Here is a 17,419-nt window from a genome sequence, read left to right as displayed (position 1 = left end):
TCTGTCCCTGGTTGACACTAGAAGTTTACTCAACAGAGAATTAATCCTGGGTTCAAAAACTTCAGAATATATACTAATCAGCGACAGTACAGGATAAGGAAAGATAACATTTAATGAAATTCAAAAGACTCAGCGGAGTTAAATGCTATGTGCAAACTTCTTTTAACAGAAAGCTCATCCATCACAAGCAGAGAATTAACTCTGATCGCTACAAAGCACTGCCAAGGGATGCGGTGCAATTCGGTTTTCCTAGGCCGCAGGCGGCAAGCCAAGTGGTCAGCTGAAGCCCGCCTCTATTATCTACAATCGTATGGAGCAGGGAATTGCTTCTTTTCAGTTCCCAAGGATTTATTTGACAGAGCATTTTTATGGCATTGCTGCGGAAGCGGAAGCCAAGCTCTGGATGACAGCCCAACATGTTTTTGGTCTCTTCAAACACTATTTGAAGGAAGCAAGCTGTAATGTGTAGAGAAGCAGTAAACAGGCCAACGCGGAGCTGGTTCCAACCCAGCACTTTAGTTTACGCACTCAGGGTACAGCACAGAGCTATCCAGAGTCACACTGCTGTCGGGGCAGTGTGATCACAGGGCACCAAGAGGAATCACAAGAAAAATAAGCGTCCCTTGAAAACACAGGAGCATCCAAACAATTCCATCCTAACAGCCATCTTCAACGTTCAGAGGGATGAGTGAACGGAGTAGGTCCTATAGACAATCAGTGAGGGTCCAAAGGGGTCACACTGTCTCCACCGTGTGCAGCTGTCTCTTCTTCACTCAAGTCCTCTCTCAAAATACAGCTTCTCCTAAGATTTTACTTGACCAGCAAGGATTCCCTCCACAAAAGCAGAGGGTCTGCAAATCCAGTGAAGTGCTTGGCTTGTCCCTGGGCTCTTTCCATGAGAGAACTGATGAGGAATACTTGTTTACATGCTTTGTTGCATGTAAAAATTTACTTGATCCCGTGAGTTATTCTGTCCTCTGTAGACCTAGAATATGCCATCGGTGTAATCACATGAGCTTAAAAGAAAGAAAAGCAATCTCCTGGAGGGGAGGGATGAAGGGCACTCTCCCATCAGAACCTCTCACAATCCGCCTTTGAGAGGCCCAGGCGGTCCACTGGTTAATTATCTACGTGAAAGCTCAGAGCACAATGTTTCAGCTACATTCATAATAAACTCTCTCAGGATCTAGATGAACCACAGCTACACATATGGCAATGAACGCTACCTCTCTCCTAACCTCACTAGTGTTGAGATAATATCCAGGTGAACAGAAGGAAGGTTCTGTCCCATCAGTCAGCCCTGTGCAAGATGAACTCATATCCTCACTGCACCCACGTATTTGAGCAATGCCTCCTGCTACAGTACTTGAAAATTCAGAAACACGGGCAGTTCGCTCCCTCTAGCTTACACACCAGTGAGCCTAGAGGAAAGCTTCATGACTGGAACACAATCACAGAACATGCAGGAGGCCAGCCAGGAGTTCAGAATTTCCAGCCTGTGCCTTGGCCGGTACACTGCAGGTTTTAACCACGGTCAAGTACCACTCATGTGACCTTAGGGTTTATTCCTGGAGATGCCCCACAGAACAAATGGATAGTGGAGAATCTGCTCCCTCCCCCCGAAGCCTTCTAAAAAGCAGTCAGCTGCCCAAGCTGCTGAAGCCAAGAGCTACAGAACACACATTATGTGTGTCAGGGGCCTGGCTTTGCCATCTGGCCTGGTCCTTCAGAACTCAGGCTGCAGAACTGGCCAGTGTCACTGACAGTTTTAAAGGTCTATTTATTTTGGTGTTGATTAGCAAAGAGTGTAAATCTCTGACTAAACCCACAAAGGAATGTTGTTTGTAAAAAGGATAAACAAGGCAAAAACTGTTTCGGTGCCTTCCTCTGTTTAAATTATAAATCCAACAGCAAGCCCAGAATGAAAAGGAAGGAAAATATGGAGGAAAAGGAATTTTTAGTAAAGTGATATGATTATGGAAACAAAAACAAAGAGAGTTACCAGACAGTAACAGCTTATGCTCAGAGTGAGACTTGAAATAACAAATCTCAAAAATCAATCAACGAAAAAATCCCAGAAGTCAACGGGTCATATTCCACTCAGCGCCAAACTTATTTCCTTATTTCCTCACTTCAATTACTTGGGAACTAAAATACGTAAAAGAAAAATATAATTGTTTCTTTAAAATATCTTTAATACTTTCAGAATAAGGCGTCCTGAGGCCCCTTGCCTTCTGGGAAAATGCTTCTTGGCTCTGGCTAGCTCAGGAAGGACACTTGGCTTTAGCAAAAACAAAAGACCCATCAGAGCCAGCCAGACTCCCTGCTTGGAGCCCTGATGAGTTTCAGTAGGTGGCCATCCTGCTTATCACTACAGAGGGAGCTGCTGCATCCTTTGTCCCTCCCCTAAAGGAGCACAGGAATAACAAGTGCTTTGTCTTCATGGGCAGGCCCCTCTGGCCTCTGGACTACATGCTCCTCTTATCTCTCACTCTCTGGATGCCTCGGCCAAGGGGTCCTGTGAACATTCCCAATTTGTGACAACATCCTTCCCCAAGCACTCCATCCATTTCTTCCAGCTCTTCACTCCTCTTTGCCCCTTCTAATCTTAGAGTCCAGGGAGAGGCGACCAGGGACAGGAGCTCCCTGAGAGGCAAGCATGTGTGTGGATGGTAAAGGATGGGCGAGCAGGATACTGAGGGCAATGAGAATAAGCGGGGCGGTGAGGGCATCCCCAGGCAGAAGTCCTTCCTCTTCCCACGCCACAGCACACAATGCCCTATCCTGCCTGCAGCCATGGGCCTCACCGGCTCACATTCGTAAAGCAGACTTGAAGTCAAAAACTACCCGAGAGCTCCTGCACAGCCTCCTTCCTGTATTTCCTGTCCAAGTTCGGCTTCAGGGGTGAGTGGAAAGCTGTGAAAATGTCTTATCTGTTTATCAATGTGATGAAGAAAAATGTGGCTTGGGACCCTTAAGAAAGAAACCTTGGAGTCATCTTTCATTGCTTCTATCCTTGCCAAGCTTTACAGAGTTCTGGCGGAGTGGCCCCCTCAGTTCCCAAGGTAAGAACGGTCCCAGGTGAGGACCGAAGTTATTTCTTCCCAGAAGAAAGTGTTCCCACGAAGGCCTACCACTTTATTGTCACTCTTTAATCTTTTCAATTTCTTAAAAAGGAAGCAAGGGCACTAGAAATGACATGTCACCTCTAAGCAGTTAAGATGGTGAGCTCTTTCAGGAAACGTTCCTGTGTGAAAGTGCTCAGTACATTCTTTCAGTTAGTTGTTCAGTGTGAGTGTTTCTCTGGTCCAGAGGCCAGCCAGGCAATCTAATGCAGAAGTCAGAACTGAGAACAACCACACTTCAAATGTGTAGACCAGGAGTGCAGAGGTATAACAGGTTGTGTAGGGGGTTTTTCTGGGGTTTTTTTGGTGAGGAAGATTGACCCTGAGCTAACATCTGTTGCCAATCTTCCTCTATTTTATGTGGGATGCTGTCGCAGCACGGCTTGATAAGCGGTGGTAGGTCTGCACCTGGGATCTGAACCCACGAACCCTTAGCTGCCGAAGCAAAGCATGCAAACTTAACCACTATGCCACCGGGCTGGCCCCAGATATTTTGTATTGAATAAAGTCAGTTTGTAAGAATATGAAAATTTAGTATTTCAAGTCTTCCATTTGAACTAAAAGCAGTAGACAAATTCTATTAGAAAAGCTGAAGGATTTTATTTATTTATCACTTTTATAAACATCTTTATTATATTTTTTATTGAAATATATTTGACATATAACATCGTGCAAATTTATGTGACATATAACATTGTGCAAATTTAAGATGCACCATTTGCTAATTTGATACGTTCAGACATTGTGCTATAATTGCCATTGTAGTGATAATTAGCACCTCTAGCACATTATACAATTATTCTTTCTTTTTAGTGGTTAGAATAAAGTTCTAATCTCTTGGCAAGTTTGATGATTATAAGACAATACTGTTGTCTATGTTCACTATACTGGGCATTAGATCTCTAGGCTTTATTTACTACTCATTGCAAGTTTGTACCCTTAAACAACACGTGTCCCATCTCGGGAGTACACCCCCGAGAGGATTTTTAAATTAATATTTTTAATCTTGAGATTTTAAACAAGGGGAAAGTGAACATAAAATCTATTTAATTATGTGCATAACACGCCTCCAAAGGATACCAAGAAACTAATAACAGGGGCCACCTAGGGGAAGGAGTTGGGGGACGAGGTAAAAAGACTTTTTTTTTACATACATCTCTTTTTAAATCCCTTATATTTGAAACTTTTAAATGTATTCCCTAAAGACAATTTTAAAAATAAACTTACTTTTGGGGCCGGCCCCATGGCGGAGTGGTTAAGTTTGCGTGCTCCACCTTTGGCGGCCCAGGGTTTCACTGGTTCGAATCCTGGGCGCAGACATGGCACGCTCGTCCGGCCATGCTGAGGCAGCGCTCCACATGCAACAACTAGAAGGACCCACAACTAAAAATATACAACTATGTACTGGGGGAATTGAGGGAGAAAAAGCAGGGGAAAAAAAAAAGGAAGATTGATAACAGTTGTTGGCTCAGGTGCCAATCTTTAAAAAAATAAACTTACTTTTTTCCTTAAAAAAGAAGAAAATACAAAATTGAATTCTAAGCAGAATTACATTTATACAAAGAATGCCACATGGTACTTTATCGCGGTTCCTTAAAATCTATTTATTTAGAATACCCTTAGTAGCCTTCGGTGTAACATTCCTATGAAACCAGAAGCAAGCGGAGCTGAGGTTCAGTATTCTCCCATGGGAGGCAGCGTTAGGAGCAGGGAGCCACCGCCTCCCTCTCGGAGCTCTCACGCGCTTCCACACCCGCCTTCACGCAGCTCCGCCACGGTGGCCTTCTCCCCATTGGAGCTCCTTCCAGCCTCAGGGCCTTGACTCGGTTGTCCCTCCCACTATGTCAAACTCTCCTCCACAGGATCTGTGCACACTGACTCCTCTTCACTCAGGCCTCTGCCCACATCACCTTCTTGGAGACACCCTCCTGAGTCACTATCACTTTACCTACTTTATTTTCTTCCCCACACTTACTGCCATACCATTTAAATTCATCTTACTTACTCATTTGTTCATGTATTTATTTCATCACCTTCTTGGTCACTCCTTCCACTCCCCTCACCCCCACCTGACTACAAGCACCAGGAGATCCCCAGAGTACAGCACAATGCCTGGCATAAATAGTTGCTCAAGAAATATTTGTTGAATGAATGAATGCATTAGAGCATTAGACTTAATGGTGAAAGACTGAAAGCTTTCCCTCAAGATCAGGAATAAAAGAAGGATGCCCACTCTTGCCACTTCTGTTCAACATTGTACTGGAGGTTCTAGTCAGGGCAATGAGGCAAGAAAATGAAATGAAAGGCATACAGATTGAAAAGGAAGAAGTAAAGCTATTTCTATTTGCAGATGACAGCATCTTGTATATAGAAAATCCTAAAGATCACACACACACACACACACACTATTAGAACTAATAGTTCAGACTGCTGGGAAGACAGCGGTATAGGACTCTGAACCCACCTCCTCCCATGGACACAACAAATCTACAACTACCTGTGGAACAATTACCACTGAGAGAGAACTGGAAACCAGATAAAAAGAACCCCCACAACAAAGGACAACACTGACAGAAATGGAAGACGCAGAAATAACCCTCTGCTGAGGAAAAAACCACATTCAAGCTGCAGGACTTCACGGCTGGGAACAAATCAAAGTACGAAGCTGTTCCAGGAGGAGCGGGGGACCTGAGCGGGAGAGCTACACCACAATAAGCAGCCTTTGAAGTCAGCACAACTGAGATGGCTGCCATAATACCTGGGCTTTGCTGGCAATTAAAACCAACAGGGAATACACCCTCAGAAAAGCTATCAAACATAAGAGAAAGCAAAGCCTGTTCTCAAAGGGCCCATGCACAGATTCACTCATTCCGGAAATCAACACAAAGTCATCAGAAAGAAAGGTGCAGAGTCCTTTGGTAAAAGAGACTGACTCGATAAGCTCTGAGCACATCTCAGGGAGTCAGGAGGCGGCTGGGCCCATCTCCCCAGGGACTGAGACACTGGCGGCAGCTATTATTGTGACCTAGTACAGGCGTGTTCACACAGAGGCTGGCAGATGCCATTGGAGTTCTTCCTCTAGCCTGTTGGCACAGGGGTTTGCCCCGCCAACTAGAGCATTTAATCCAGCTCAGCCAGGGCAGGCAGCCTGCCCTTGGGATTGGCCCCGCCCACCAGCAAGCCTGCAGAAAACTTGTGGGCCCACCTTGTGGGGACTTGCGGGTAGGCAGGATGTGTGGGATCTCTGCAGCAGGGTGAGTGGGTCTGCCCTGGCGGGGTGGGGAGTGCACGAGGGGAAGGACCGCATTGGTGGGGTATGTGGCCCCATGGGCAGTAGGGCATGTTGGCTGAAGCCAACTTGTACCACTGGCCATCTCAAACAGCTACACAAGGGATCTGCCCCACCACCCAAGATCTGAAATGATTGTGTGCTGCCCTGCCTGGGGCTGGCCCCACCCAGCTGCACTCCTCAGAGAACTGACAACAGCTTTGCAGGCCTGAGGCCTACAGCAACTGTGAGCCCCTGAGCCTAACAACTAGCCACCCTGGGGGCCTGACTCACTTACCAGCAAAACAGCAGCAGGTGTGTAGTATTAGACTTTGCAGCCAGCGGTGCTGGGGCTTGCTCCACCCAACAGAGTGACTAAAGTGACCATAGCAGCCACACACAGCTGAGCCCCACAACCAGCCAGCCCCAAAGCCAGCTTAGCCTACCTGTGTGCCTGCAGCAAGAGCAGCCCCACCACAACAGAAGGACACACAGAGCCCATATAGGGTATACTCCTTGGACATTTGGAACTGGTGACAAGAGGGAAAAACATTGATGGGCCCCGTAAGGCCACATCTCCAAGATCAGGAGATGTAGCTGATCTACCTAATATACAAATATAAGCACAGAGAAGTAGACAAAATGAGGAGACAAAGGAATATGGTCCAAATAAGGGAACAGGACAAATCCTGAGAAAAATAACTAAAAGCAACAGAGATAAGCTACCTGATAAAGAGTACAGACAAACAAATAAGGATGCTCACTAATCTTGGGAGAAGAACAGATGAACAGAGTGAGAACTTCAACAAAGAACTGGAAAAGATAAAAAAGAACCAATCAGCAATGAAGAATACAACAATGGAAATAAAAATTCACTAGAGGGAACTAACAGCAGAATAGATAACACAGAAGAGTGGGTCTGTGAACTGGATGAAAGAGTAGAAGAAATCACCCAAGCTGAACAGATAAAAGAATTTAAAAGAACAAGGATAGTCTAAGGGACCTCTGGGACAACATCACGCACACTAACATCCTCATATACTGCTGGTAGGAAAGCAAACTGATGAAGCTACTACAAAGAACAGTCTGGAGATTTCTCAAAAAATTAAAAATAGGAATACCATACTACCCAGCTATCCCATTACTGGGTATTTATCCAAAGAACTTGAAACCAACAATTCAAAGAGACTTATGCACCCCTATGTTCATCGCAGCATTATTCACAATAGCCAAGTAGAAGCAATCCAAGTGCCCATGGACTGATGATTGGATAAAGAAGATGCGGTATATATACATATACAATGGAATACTACTTAGTCATTAAAAAAGACAAAATCATCCCATTCGCAACAATACAGATGGACCTTGAGGGTATTATGTTAAGTGAAATAAACCAGACAGAGAAAGACAAACACCGTATAACTCCACTCATATGTGGAAGACAAACTAACACATGGACAAAGAGAACAGTTTAGTGGTTACCAGAGGGGAAGGGAGCTGGGGGGTGGGCCTAAGGGGTGAAGGGGCACATTTATATGATGACTGACAAATAATAATGTACAACTGAAATTTCACAATGTTGTAAACTATGATGACCTCAATAAAACTTAAAAAAAAAAACTGAATCAAGAAGAAATAAAGAATTTGAATAGAGGGGCTGGCCCCGAGGCCGAGTGGTTAAGTTCGCATGCTCCGCTGCAGGCGGCCCAGTGTTTCGTTGGTTCGAATCCTGGGCGCGGACGTGGCACTGCTTGTCAAACCACGCTGAGGCAGCATCCCACATGCCACAACTAGAAGGACCCACAATGAAGAATATACAACTATGTACCGGGGGGCTTTGGGGAGAAAAAGAAAAGAAATAAAATCTTTAAAAAAAAAAAAAAGAATTTGAATAGACCAATCACCAGTAAGGAGCTCGGAACAGCAATCAAAACCTCTCAAAGAACAAAAGTCCAGGACCAGATAGCTGCCCTGGTGAATTCTACAAAACATTCAAAGAAGATTTAATACCTATCCTTCTCCAACTATTCCAAAAAATTGAAGAGGGGAAGCGTCCTAACTCATTCTATAAGGCCAACATTACCCTAATACCAAAACCAGACAGAAACAACACCAAAAAAAGAAAATTACAGGCTAATATCACTGATGAAGATCAATGCAAAAATCCTCAACAAAATACTAGCAAATCGAATACAACAATACATAAAAAGATCATACACCATGATCAAGTGGGATTTATTCCAAGGATACAGGGATGGTTCAACATCCACAAATCAATCAACGTGATACACCATATCAACAAAATGAAGAATAAAAATCACATAATCATCTCAACAGATGCAGAGAAAGCATTGAACAAGATATAGTATCCATTTATGATAAGATATTTATACTCCCCAAATGGATGAATAAATCAACACAATTCTTATCGAAATTCCAACTGCCATTTTTACAGAAATGGACAAGTTGATCCTAAAATTGGAATATGGAAAACGGAATATGGAAAATAGGGAAATGCAAAGGGCCCAGAATAGCCAAAACAATCTTGAAAAAGAACAAAACTGGACGACTCAGGCTTTCTGATTCTGAAACCTACGACAAAGCTCCAGTAATGAAGACAGTGTGGTGCTGGTATAAGGACTGACACATAAATCAATGAAATAGAAATGTGAGTCCAGAAATAAACCCATATATATGGTCAACTGATTTTTGACAAGGGTGCAAAGACCATTCAATGGGGAAAGAACAGTCTTTCCAACAAGTGGTGCTAGAACAACTGGGCATCCACACACCTCAAAAAATATGCAAAAATTAATTAAAAGTGGATCAAGGACCTAAATGTAAGAGCTGAAACTATAAAACTCTTCAAAGAGTATAAAACTCTTCACAGAGGCAAATCTTTGTAATCTTGGATTAGACAGTGGTTTCTTAGATAGGACACAAAAAGCACAAACAACTAAAGAAAAGTAAATACACTGAACGTCAATTTAAAGCTTTTGTGCATTAAAGGACACCATCAAAAAAGTAAAAAACCCACAGAAGAGGATAAAATATTTGCAAATCATATACCTGAAAAGGGTTTAGTATCCAGCACATATAAAGAACTCTTACAACTCAACAATAAAAAGGCAAATAACCCAGTTAAAAGTAGCAAAGGATCTGAGTAGAAATTTCTCCAAAGAAATATACAAATGACCAATAAGGCATGAAAAGATGCTCAATATCCTTAGTCATTAGGGAAATCCAAATCAAAAGTACAGTGAGACATCACTTAATACCCACTAGCATGACTAGAAGGCTATAATCAAAAAGACAGATAATAAGTGTTAGCAAGGATGTGGAAAAATTGGAACCCTCATGCATTGTTGGTGAGAACGTAAGATGGTGCAGCTGCTGTGGAAACAGTTTGGCAGCTCCTCAAAAAGTTAAACATAGAAAGATCTAGCCTTCCACTCCTAGGTATACACCCAAGAGAACTGAAAAAAATATGTTCACACAAAAATTTGTACATAGATGTTCACAGTGGCACTATTCATAATAGTCTAAAAGTGGAACAACCCCAATGGCCATCAACTGATAAGTGGTTAAATAAAATGTTGGTATATCCACACATTGGGGTATTACTTGGCCATAAAAAGGAACAAACATGCCACAAAATGGATGAAGGGACATCTACTGCATGAGTCCATTTCTACGAAATGTCCCAAATAGGCAAATCCATAGAGATATAAAGTAGATTCGTGGTTGCCAGAGGCTGAGAGAAGAGGAGAATGGGGAGTGACTGCTGATGGTTATGGGTTTCTTTTTGGGGTGACGGAAATGTTCTGGAACTAGATAGTGGTGATAGTTGCCCTATCTCATGGATATATGAAAACCCAACAAATTATACACTTAAAACAGTGAATTTTATGCTATGTGAAATATAACTTTAAAAATATAGTATAGGTAGGGCTGGCCCAGTGGCGTAGTGATTAAGTTCGCATGCTATGCTTCAGCAGCCTGGGGTTCACGGGTTCGGATCCTGGGTGCTAACCTACACATCGCTGATCAAGCCATGCTGTGGTGGTATCCCAAATACAAAACAGAGGAAGACTGGCACGAATGTTAGCTCAGGACCAATCTTCCTCATCAAGACAAAAAAAGTATAGGAAAATAATATCATATGTTGCTGGTGGGAATGTAGATTGATACAACCTACTGAAGTGAAATTTTGCAATATTTATCAAAATTACAAAAGCATCTACCCTTAAATCCAGAAAACTTCTTTTCTAAGAATTTATCCTACAGACATATTCCAACATGGGCAAAATGACATATGGACAAGATATTGACTTCAGCATTCTTTGATATATCAAAAGGCTGGAAACAACCGACATGTCCACCATTATGTGACTGGTTAAATAAACTATGACATATCCATTTAACAAAATATTATACAGCCATAAAAATTGAGGATGCTTTTTATGGAACAATATGGAATTATTTCAAATGTTAAGGGAAAAAAGCATGTGTAAAGCAGTGTGAAGAGTATGCTAATATTCATACAAAAAGAGAGGAGGGGAATATCTCCTTATATATTTGCTTGTACATGCATAAAATACTTTCGGAAGGATATACACAATTCAGATAGCACTGTTGGCCTCCAAAGATGGGGAATTGGATGCCTAAGGAACAGAATGTATGAGCGTGTGTATATAGGGAGAGATTTTCAGTGTAAGCCCTTCCGTAACTTTTTAATTTTTAAACCATGTGAATGTATTTTCTATTCAAAAAATAAATAAAATGTAGATTTTTTTAAAAAGATTTTTAAAATAATGAGTGAATGAGTCATAGGGCTGTGGGAGGAACACCAGCATAAGTGTACAGAGATCTGAATTCTAGTTCCCTGATTTGCCATTTTCCCCAAAGCACACAAGTTTAAAAAGGTTCATATGTGAGGATTCTGAACAATCAAATGTCTCAACATAAAAAGTTGAATTCACATTCCTGTAAAACAAGTTCCCAGCCGCAGAATAAGCGGCTCCTGCAACTTGTGAGGCACATAGCACTGGGCAAGAGTAATCTCCTTCTCTACCAGCAGATGGAGATGGTGGGTCTCATAACGTGCTTCTGCCAAGTTAGAAACTTGCTTTAACCGACACAAGAGCCTTAAAGTCAAAGAAATTGAGAGCTAGAAAGAGGTCAGCCTTCGAGTTCAGCCAACTCCTGTATTTTCCAGCTGTGGAAAATGATGTCCAGCGAGGTCCCAGTCTGAAGACAGGATGAAGACTGACACCCACGTCTCATAATTCCTAACTGGTTGTCTTCACTAAATACTTTTATGAACTAAAAAACAAAAACGCAGAATTTCTTAGGAATACAAACTTCAATCAGTCAGTCTAGGTGTGTTTATCACTTCACACTTTTCTTTCCCAACCTAAAGTTAGATGATGACAGGAGGGAGGTCTCTGTTAGAGTGTGATTGCTAAATTCACAGATTAGGAGTTTTTTCAAGAACCTAATTTTGAAATAGTCAACAAATTTCCTCCTTTTATTGTGTAAAATTATGCAGAACACATGACTCTCTATTCTCACTTTACATTTAACACAGGCAATTCCTAACTTGAAATGTAGGGGGTTAATTGATAAAAAATCCTTGTGGAACTAACAGGCAATTATGGCAAATTTGCAGGATATGAGATTGATATACAAAGATAAATTGTTTTCATATACACCAACACCAAACAATTGGAACTTGAAATTAAAAACAACACCATTTATATTAGCACTCCCCCTAAAAATACTTAGATATAGGGGCCGGCACAGTGGTGCAGCAGTTAACTGTGCTTTTTTAATTGAAGTGTTTAGGAATTACCTAAACACGCAAAAATAACAGAGAGACTATTTAGTAAATCTGAAGCAGCTCTTGTGATGATATTTTTAATAATTGCGAGTAGGCAACATAGTGCGGTGGTTATGGAGCCACACCGACCAGTTCAAATCCTGGTCCCCCACTTACTAGCCCTGTGACCCTGGGCAAGTTTCTCAACCTTTTCCAGCCTAGATTTCCTTGCTGAGGAATAAGGATGACAACAGTAGCACCTACCACATCGGGTTGCGGTGAGAATTAAGGGAGTTAGTACATGTAAAATGCTCAGAACAGTACCCGTATATAGTATCTGAAGGCAACGAGGCTCCCTAGCTCTCCCAGAAATACCGGCTTCTTTAAAAAAGGATGCTCGCTAACCCAAAGTGATTTCTAATTGAGTCTCCCAAACTCGAACAGAATAAAACAGGGGAGGAAAGTCATGCAGGATGTTTGGGGAGGCTGGCTGGCTATGCCAACTGGTCTCTAAACTGTTTGGGAGTACCCAGCTTCTACCTTGCCTTCACATCTTAACCACCAGCTACTCTAAATACTCAGGTTTTCCCAAGACAGAATGTTGGTGACCGGTGGAAGAGGACAATAGGGGACAAAAGCAGACAATTGCACGAACAACATTCTGAAGTGTGGTATTTGCTCTCCTGCTCAAGTCTGTTGGAAGGGAGGAAGTTAGAGAAATGAATGGCCCCCCCATTCTTCTGCAATTCGAGTTCTCTTATTTCAGAGCAAATGCAGAACCACTGGGCAGGACTTGCCTGCCCGCCTTCCCCTGCTTCACTCCAACATCCCTTTAGTCCCACACACTGTCCAGGGTGAGATCTGTATCGGAGTAGGGATTCCTGGTTACCCTGAGCAGCCAAAGTTCAGAGTGTGGAAGGTACTCAGGGTGATGGCAAGGGGAACCATCCTTCATCTCCACTGCAAACCTTGGCTACAGCTACTTCTCAGGCCCCTTATAAAACTCCATCTTTTCTGTTTCCAAAAGTCCCAGCCCACAGTGGAAATCTTTACTGCAAGGGAATCCTCCCTTCTCTTGATCTCAGGACAACACGAGGCTAAGGTTGATCTGAAAGGCTCCATGAACACAGATTCAGGAGGGCCGGGGTCAAGCACATCCCCTGTGACTTGCACAGTAAGATGTCAAAGTATGCTTGTTGAATAAACAGCACACACATACAGAGGTCCACGTGTGTTCTCACACTGCACCTGCTGATTGCATTTCATATGCTCATAAGCACGCCAGGATCTTATAAAAATGTCAATGTTATTCAGATTAAGAAAAAAAAAAGGAGTCCAGTTTTAGAGGCCTGAGATGGCTAGGGGATGCAGGAGGCACAACACCCAGCTGTACCACTTTCTAGCTGTGTGATTCTCAACAAATCAAACCTCCACAGGTTTATTTCCTCATCTGTAAAAGGGGATTAAAAATAACAGCTACCTTTACGCTATTTCAAGAATTAACTTTAAAAACAGTAAAGAACTATGCAAATATTCTTGCTATTCTTAGTTATCTAACATACGCACACGCTCTCTACAAATATACTTTTCTCTGTTAACTAGAGATTAGTTTTTAAAGATAACGAAGATGCTCAGAGGCATTGAATACACGTTAAATCTGAAAGGAACGTCAGCAGCCCAGGAAAAATCAATCTGGATGGGTTTCATTCCAGGGCCGCTGAGAACTTGGAAAAATTACTTTCAGCTCTGGTTGGACAGTCCTAACCTAGGATCCCTGTGTTCACAGGGAACCAAAGTCGCAGTCCCTGCGGGCACTCTCATCTTAGCTCTCAGCCCTGCCTTCCTGCCTCCCCACCGCTCACGGCTCCCCCCGGGGCGCCCGGCCCGCTCTCGCTCCATCCTCCCACCTCAGGACGCTCGGCACAGTCCCTTCGGACCCTTCGGCCCACCCGATCGCAGAGCCCAGCACCGGGCATTCCCCCACAAATCCTTCACCCCAACCTTCAGAAAATGAAAGACAGAAAACGCCCCCGAAACGCAGGGGCGCCCTGGAGCCGGGCATGCGCAGAGGCCGCGGCGGGCCTGGGAGGAGCAAGGGCGGTGCTGCCCCGCCGAGGAGGCGCCCGCTCGGCCCCGGGTCGGGGTGCTGTCGCCGGCTCGCCAGCGCCCGCCCCGGCCTCCGGGCCCCCCTCCAAGCGGCCGGCGGGCGGGGCGCTCGTACCTGGTAGCGGCCGGAGAGCAGCTGGCTCCGCGACGGGGTGCAGAGCGGCTGCGTGTAGTAGTTGTCGAGCAGCACCCCGCCGGCCGCCAGCGCGTCCAGGCGCGGCGTGCGGATGCGCGAGCCGTGGAAGCCCACGTCGTGCCAGCCCAGGTCGTCCGCCAGCACGAAGACGAGGTGCGGCGGCCGGCCGGCCCCGGCGCCCGCGCCCTGCAGCAGCAGCAGGAGCAGCAGCAACGGGAGCCGCAGGCCGGGGCCTCGGGGCAGGCTCGGCGCGCGGCGCGGGCCCATCCTTCGCCGCCCGCGTCCCCGCGCCTGTGGCGCCCCCAGCCCCGGCCCCGCTCAGAGAATCAGGAACTGGGCGGCCGCGCCTGCCCCGCCCCGGCACGGGATTGCACCCCAGCGGGCCGCGGGCCGCGGGCCGCACAGGCCCGGCGCCCCAGCCCCCGCTGCCTCTCGCCGGCCGGCCGAGTGCCGGGGGAGGAGCCAGCTGCGCGCCCGGGGAGCTCCTGAGCCCGGCTCCGTGGCCGCTCCGTTCATGCTTGACGGGAGCCGAGACCTCTTAGCTTTCCGGCGATGAACTTTGCATCGTGGCATCCTAAAAGAGGGGCAGATTTGTTTTAATAACTTCACAGTTTACCAGCATTTTTCACAGTCCTCGTGTCTTTAAATCTCCCAACAACCCTGGCAGCTAGGAATTATAATTAATATCCTTTTTCTTTTGTTTTTTCAGAATAAACAGCTTGTAGTAGGTTGAGCCTAACGCAAACCCAGTTCTGACTCCAGATCCTGAGCTATGATGTTTTAAGGGTTGTGGGAGAACCATTTCCAGCAGAATTATTTCTAGCGAAAGAACCCAGCCTCGTGCAGGTGAGAGGACAATGAAGAGGCAGAGGTCTCGGTGGCGTTTCAGATTCGTTTATGAATAGTGTGCGCCTGTGAAGCCGCTTCTTCCCCACTAGCGAAAAGGGGGCCAAATACACACTGCGTGGCGCCCTTTTGAAGGTGCAGGTGTATTTCGACTACTCTGGGAGTTTGGGGCGTTGTGTGGCCATTGAGTAGCTCATTAGCTTGTCCAGGTCCGACATTTCATTTCAGAGCTGGTCCTCTGACAATCAAGTACTGAACCAAAGAAGTATAATATCTCATTTACCTGAAATAATCTGTGGATGGAAGGAAAAAGTCCCTTAACCACATGCTCCCCGAACTGGGAAGTTAACCTCATGACCAGTATTCCCATTGCCACCCAAGACTTTCTGCCAATTCTATGTCTGGAGATAGAAGGGGAAAAAATTATGCACCCCATCCTTTCGGGTCCTCTGAGTCTGATTCCGTGGGAATTATTTTACAGCTTTATAAGTTGTAAACTTCTAGCAACTGACAGCAATGGAAATTAATTTTTGTTTATACATCTGCAAATGAATTTTATCCAGTAGAGTGACATCCCTCCCCATCATGAAAAAAACAGTTTTGCCTCCACTTGCACATTTATTTTAATATATCTGTAAGTGAGGGGCCAGCCTGGTGGCGCAGCGGTTAAGTTGGCACATTCCGCAGCCCGGGGTTCACTGGTTCAGATCCTGGGTGCAGACATGTCACCGCTTGGCACACCATGCTGTGGTAGGCGTCCCACATATAAAGTAGAGGAAGATGGGCAGGATGTTAGCTCAGGGCCAGGCTTCCTCAGCAAAAAGAGGAGGACTGGCAGTAGTTAGCTGAGGGCTAATCTTCCTCAAAAAAAAAAAAAAAAAAAAATATATATATATATATATATATATATACACATAAGTGAAACTGGGGTCCCTCTCCCTGGTCTAAAGGCAAATCTAGCAAGCAAGCTGCATAGGCTTAAAGTCGGTACAAAAATCCATGTTGTGCTGTGGAGCAGCCACGCAGGCCTCATAACCCGGTGTCTAAATGACCTTTAAGCAACCCCTCACCTCGTGACTGAAGACACCAGCAGGATGAGTCAGCAACAGGAAGAGATATGGGTACCTCGCTCTCACATTTCCCAACTACATTTCTTAGAGATTGAGGGGAAAAGTAACCACCCTGGTCCTTGCCTCCCTTCACACGTGGATAACACCATTGCAAGCCTTATTTGACATGTGACCAAAAAGTTCTTGTTATCCTTGAAGTATATGACTATTAAATGTATAAGGCCTTTCTTGCACATACACTGCTTTGTTAAAAGGTGTAAAAACTGCACTCAGATCTGTAGACCTCAGAGCACTTCCTCAGAATACTCTGTTGGCCTGTTTTCCTGGACTCGGGTTCCTCACCTCAATTATCAAATAAACTCCTTTAATCAACCTTCAACCAGATTCTTTATGTCAGTTCACAAATTGGTGACCGTGAAGGGACCCAGAGAGACTGCCTGAGACCCCCTGGAGCATCAAGAGGCCTCAGTGCCATGGTACCAGCAGGGACCTTTGAGCCCAACTGGCTCCCCGAAGTTCCAGCTGCAGCATGGTGAGTCTTTTCCTGGGTCTCGGATCTTCTGATCCATGGTTGAACGTCCTTGAGTTTATTTGATAATTTTTTGTGTTTGTCTTAGTGAGACAGGTTATCCTCGGTGTTCACAGAGAAGGGAATTCCAAACTTGGTACTCAGGGTTTCTGGCTTTTTGAGCCAAGAAAAATTAGGAAAATAACTGGTGGCTTGAGTTGGAGTTTTCCCCTATATGCCTCCTTAAAAACTGACAACTGATTCAGCTAGTGCTAAACCAGAGTGGGAAATAAGACTTCAAAACCTGGAAACTATGGGACATCCAACAGCCAGCTGCCTGCTAGTACTCTGACAAATTTTATGGAGCACGTGCTTGCAAGTGGCTCGCTAAATGGGAGGATATCACTAAAGGAGATCTCACTGTAAAATGGCAAAATGGAGCAGTTTCAACTTACCCAAACTGGTGTATTTGCGTACGCAATTGGAGAAAGCCAGCTATAAAATTAAACAACCAATGGGAAGCTTATTTTAATTTTTGA

At 44.6% G+C, this 17,419-nt stretch overlaps 1 protein-coding gene across 1 annotated transcript in view; it reads right to left on the bottom strand.

Annotated features, from left to right (window-relative positions):
• Positions 1 to 14,924, bottom strand: part of ARSB (arylsulfatase B) — a 167,307-nt gene extending 152,383 nt beyond the window's left edge. The window contains exon 1 of the mRNA XM_023618116.2: positions 14,436 to 14,924. Coding sequence (XP_023473884.1) covers positions 14,436 to 14,723 — 288 coding nt within the window. The 5' untranslated portion in view covers positions 14,724 to 14,924. The remainder of the gene's footprint in view (positions 1 to 14,435) is intronic.
• Between the last annotated feature and the right edge of the window lie 2,495 nt (positions 14,925 to 17,419).

Source organism: Equus caballus, chromosome 14 (genome assembly GCF_041296265.1).
Source record: "Equus caballus isolate H_3958 breed thoroughbred chromosome 14, TB-T2T, whole genome shotgun sequence".
Classification (NCBI taxonomy): domain Eukaryota; kingdom Metazoa; phylum Chordata; class Mammalia; order Perissodactyla; family Equidae; genus Equus; species Equus caballus.
The sequence above is the reverse complement of the archived record's forward strand: the minus strand, read 5'-3'. Positions and strand labels throughout refer to the sequence as shown.